At 41.1% G+C, this 4,485-nt stretch overlaps 1 protein-coding gene across 1 annotated transcript in view; it reads left to right on the top strand.

Moving 5' to 3' along the window:
- The window catches only part of PSMD1 (proteasome 26S subunit, non-ATPase 1), a 121,115-nt gene that overhangs the window by 108,896 nt on the left and 7,734 nt on the right, over positions 1-4,485 (top strand). Inside the window, exon 20 of the mRNA XM_007942044.2 lies at positions 3,057-3,226. Coding sequence (XP_007940235.1) covers positions 3,057-3,226 — 170 coding nt within the window. The remainder of the gene's footprint in view (positions 1-3,056; positions 3,227-4,485) is intronic.

The raw sequence follows: 4,485 nt of genomic DNA, 5'->3' as shown, positions 1-4,485 counted from the left end.
TGACTGCTAACCAGAAGGCTGGCGGTTCAAACCCACCAGTCACTCCTCAGAAGGAAGATGGGGCAATCTACTTCTGTAGTGATACTGCCTCGGAAACCCAAGGAGGGGTCGCTATGAGTCAGGTCTGACTCGACGGCACATAACAACAACACACTACCATCTGGTTTTGTTCTTGTTTTCCATTCCTTTAGCTACCACTTTTTGAAGGTAGTGATTTCAGACTCAACTCGATACTTGTTCTATTGCCGCTGCTGCCATTTGTCACTGGTGTTTACTGTGTGTGGCTTGTTCATTAAAACTTGGGGGAGGGTGAGTCTCCATTTCAGCTTTACTGTTCATCTTTACTACAAGTCATCTCTGTCTTCCTCTCTTTCCTTCCCCTTTGACCTCTTTCTCCTTCCACCTCTTTTTCATGAATGTCTATTTGATTTGTCATGAACCAGTCGAGTTTTTGTGCTTTTTTTCCGTTTCTCTTTTTATTTATAATGGTGTTGCTTTGGGTGGTTTTTGGTATTTGGTCTATAAAAGTTCTGTACTGTACTGCTCACTGTTAACTATGTGAACATTGTTCTCTTCTCCTTTTTCACTGTGCTGACATTTTATCCCCAAAGTCTATGCTGCAACTGTGTTAGAAACAATTGCAGTTCTGATCTCTGTCTAGTAAAGTCAGTGGTCTTGATGAAAATACAGAGTGGCCAACTGCAGAGGAATGAGGGAAGGGACATTTATGAGAACTCACTCGGTGATTGAGTCTCTTCAAGGGATTAAAGCCAAAAATTAGGAAGGTTTATAAATAAAGTCTGTAACACTATAAACACTATCAGTAGAATAAACCCTCCTTTGTTTATTAAATCTCAGAATGTTAGAACAAAAGGCTAGTTTGTAAGTCTGAAGAAGATAGATTTTGTAGAAATAAATGTTCAGCTTCAAAACAGGTCGGATGGCATAATCTCTTAGCAACTTTCTGCCTTTCCACTCTGACCAGCTACCACCCTGGGTTAGGTAGCATGCTTAGCTGTATGTTTCCAATAACACCTGTGTTTATAGCTATCATAATACTTTTATGTCTTGTTGTAATTAATTATGTATTGCTCTAGCTTCTTGGGATCTTTTCCAGTATTTTGTTCCAGTTTCTCAGTGTATAGGAAGCATTCAGTAAATGTAGAAGGGTATAAATAGATGATAAATTTATGTAACTCTTGCCTGTTGGAAATTGAAGCACACCTGTTGGAATTAAAGCACACCTGATTTTCTTTTTCCCCCTCCATATGAAATCTTAAATGAAAGATCTGTAGTAGTGGAGTCTTCAGAAAATCTGAATTATTTGTTTGAGCAGTAGCACCCTGATTCTTACAATAATTAAAATACATTTTGATTTAGTAAAGTCAATACTCCCTTCCTGGCACAAGCAGAGGTGGGGCGCATGTGAGAGGCTGAGATGCGGAGCCTGTGAGCAGTGAGATTCAGCCTTGGAGTCCCACTTAGGATCCTGGTTCAGAAGAGATAGGCCCCGTTTATCATAGTTAAGGTCATTGTATAAACTAAGAACTCTGCATCTCAGAGTCTTGTGTTCCAGCACTAACTTTGTTACCATGTAGACCAGAGGTTGCCACATAGCTGCCCATGGGCCACAGCGAACCCAATGATGTTTTTTGTTTTGCCAACCAAACATAATTTGCAAGGTTAGAGCCTACTTTTAAAGCAAAATGACCAAGTGACCTAGTGGTATTGGAAAAAATATATCTATAAAATACTTAAGGCCTACGTATCTAGTCACAGTTTCCCTGTTTTGTTTAAATAAGGCATGGGCTTTTCCCCAGCCTCACTGCTCCTAGTCCACTTTTCTCATCGTATTAACTGGTTGCTTCCTGAAAACTTTTGAGTTTGCAGCACTTCCTAGCCTCCTAGCATGTCAAGTGCTGTTAAAGATTCTGCTCTGGCTGATGCTTGGCTCTTAGGTGGAATTCACTGGTTTTCAGACTCTCTCTTTCTATACTCCCTCAAGGAATCGGCTAGGAGGCTGGCAAGACATAGGTAGGGTTCCAAGGCATCCTTACACAACTCAGTCTTCTGGTTAAATAGAATCAGCTCTGGTATCATTGTTTAATTTATTATACTTTTTTGAAAATTTTCAATTGAATCAAAAGTTGTAGGTCAGAATTTTCCTTTTGAACACCACTGCTGGGGTTCATTTTGCTAATGGGAGAAAACTCAAAGATGAGGTGATTTGTTGAAAGCTACAAGGTTAGTTCATGTCAGAACTGCCTCCTGTCCATTCTGGTGATTTACTGATTCACAGAGTTCTGCCTGGTGCTGCTTAGGTTTTCCTATAGTTGCATTTGGATCTTCCTAACTTGTTCTGGATAGTTCTCAACATTTTAATAATTTTTATTCTGCTTGTTGTTGTTGCATATGCTGGCGAGTCAGACCCAACTCATAGCGACCCATCCTTGGGTTTCCAAGGCAGTATCACTACGGAAGTAGATTGTCCAACCTTCCTTCTGAGGAGTGGCTGGTGGGTTTCAACCGCCAGCCTTCTGGTTAGCAGTCAAGTGCCTTAGGCACGATACTACCAGAGCTTAGTGCCTAAAAAAGCAAGAAACATTCTTTACCATTAAACATTTTTATAAATGTGTAATTGTTATATAAATATGTATTTTCCTACATTTAGGCATATGGTAAAAATTCAGACAGCTTTTTGTCTCTTTGCTACTGTTCGTAGATATGATGCATACTTAACCTTCACTATGTATTAAGTCATTGAAAGTTAGTTTATAATACAGAATAATATTTGCTCATTTGACCTCACAGTTTTGGATATTACTTTTGGAAAATATCTGCTTATATGGGGAGCAGGTCTACATTTGTCCCAAGTCTGGTGAAAATGAGACACTTCCAGTTTTGGAGACACTGGCTAACTAGTTCTGAGGACTCCATGTTAGGTTGTGTGGTCTCTGCTCTGAAGTTTATCGCCTAATATTTCCTTAGTGCACTGCTTAGAAGTCTTTAGTCTTATCTGCTGGATTAATGTTCATGGTGTTTCCCTTTTTCTGCAGGTGGTCATAATGTCACCATCTCCTTACAATCCAGGACTGGACACACCCATATGCCTTCTGTGGTTGGCGTCCTTGTCTTTACCCAGTTCTGGTTTTGGTTTCCTCTTTCACACTTCTTGTCATTGGCTTACACCCCGACCTGTGTCATTGGCCTTAACAAGGACTTAAAGGTATGTTCTTGAAATCTCTATTTTGTGGACTGTCCTGCTCAATGTCACTCCAAGGCTTGTCATTTAATTTTAAAGATTAGCAGTGCTTCTTAGATTTTTCCGTAGCTACACATGGATCTGCATCACTTCTTATCAGTAAAGTATTTCCCTTCAAGCTGAATCATCATCTTGTTGAATGGAGTGTGACAGGGAGAGTTTTGAAAATCCATTCTCCTTGCTAGCAGTGCGCTATTGGCGTTCATGTCAATTCTGACTCATGGCAGCCCCACGTGTCTCAACAGAACTGCTTTGTAGGGTTTTCAGTGGTTGATTTTTTGGAAGTAGACCACCAGGCCTTTCTTCATAGGCACCTCTGGGTTGACGTAAACCTCTAACCTTTTGGTTAGCAGCTGAGTTAACCATTTGAGCCTACCTGGAGATTCTGCTAACTGTGTAGTCTTGGGTAAATCCTTACTTTTCTGCATCTGAAGTTCTTTAGACAGTTGGGAGAGAGTGGTATGAGAGGAGGCTAATGTATAGGTGTGAAGGGGCTCGTAGAGCACTCTGAGGAGTTCTCTTTAATCCTGAAGGTGTGGGCACTGTTGAAGGACTCCATCCAGCAAATGAATGACCTGATGAAATTGACATTTTAGACAGCTCTTTCTGACAGCAAAGGAAACCTGTTACAATGCCACTCCAGTAAGCCAGGCAGGGAAGAATGAGGACCTCACCTATGTCTTAATAATAAGGAATGAAGATTTGGGACAGGGACATGTTTGAGAGTTAAGTGATGCTAGAATGATTGATGGAAGAAAAGATTATAGATAGAAAGTGGGGGAAGTGGGAGAATGTCCCTTTGGTGGTTGCCAGAAACGAGACCAGCAGTGAGGAGCCAGGGGATCTGACCACGTGAAACTAGTGACTGACGTCAGAGCCTTAAGGTGCTGCATCCGCTGTCATCACATCTTTTTCCCCTTTTAATGGGTGGGGGTTTGATTGTACTTCACTCTTCCTCAGTCCTGTGGCCTGATGAGTCACCTTCTTGGTCTCTTCCTCTCAGAGCTCTTTGCCCTTTAGATAATTCTCACATCTGCTCGTCACTCTTGGTAAAATGTTATATTCAACTTTATAGGGGAAGGATTTTAGCCCAACAAATTTCAGATAATAGTTGTCTCATTCCATTGCTTTTTCAGTGCAGCTATATAGCCAGTTGAGAGCTCTGATAGCATAGTGCCTAAGGCACTTGACTGCTAACCAGAAGGCTGGCGGTTCAAACCCAC

This window comes from Orycteropus afer, unplaced genomic scaffold (genome assembly GCF_000298275.1).
Source record: "Orycteropus afer afer isolate SDZICR_OR568_19922 unplaced genomic scaffold, OryAfe1.0 scaffold00006, whole genome shotgun sequence".
NCBI lineage: Eukaryota > Metazoa > Chordata > Mammalia > Tubulidentata > Orycteropodidae > Orycteropus > Orycteropus afer.
The sequence above is the reverse complement of the archived record's forward strand: the minus strand, read 5'-3'. Positions and strand labels throughout refer to the sequence as shown.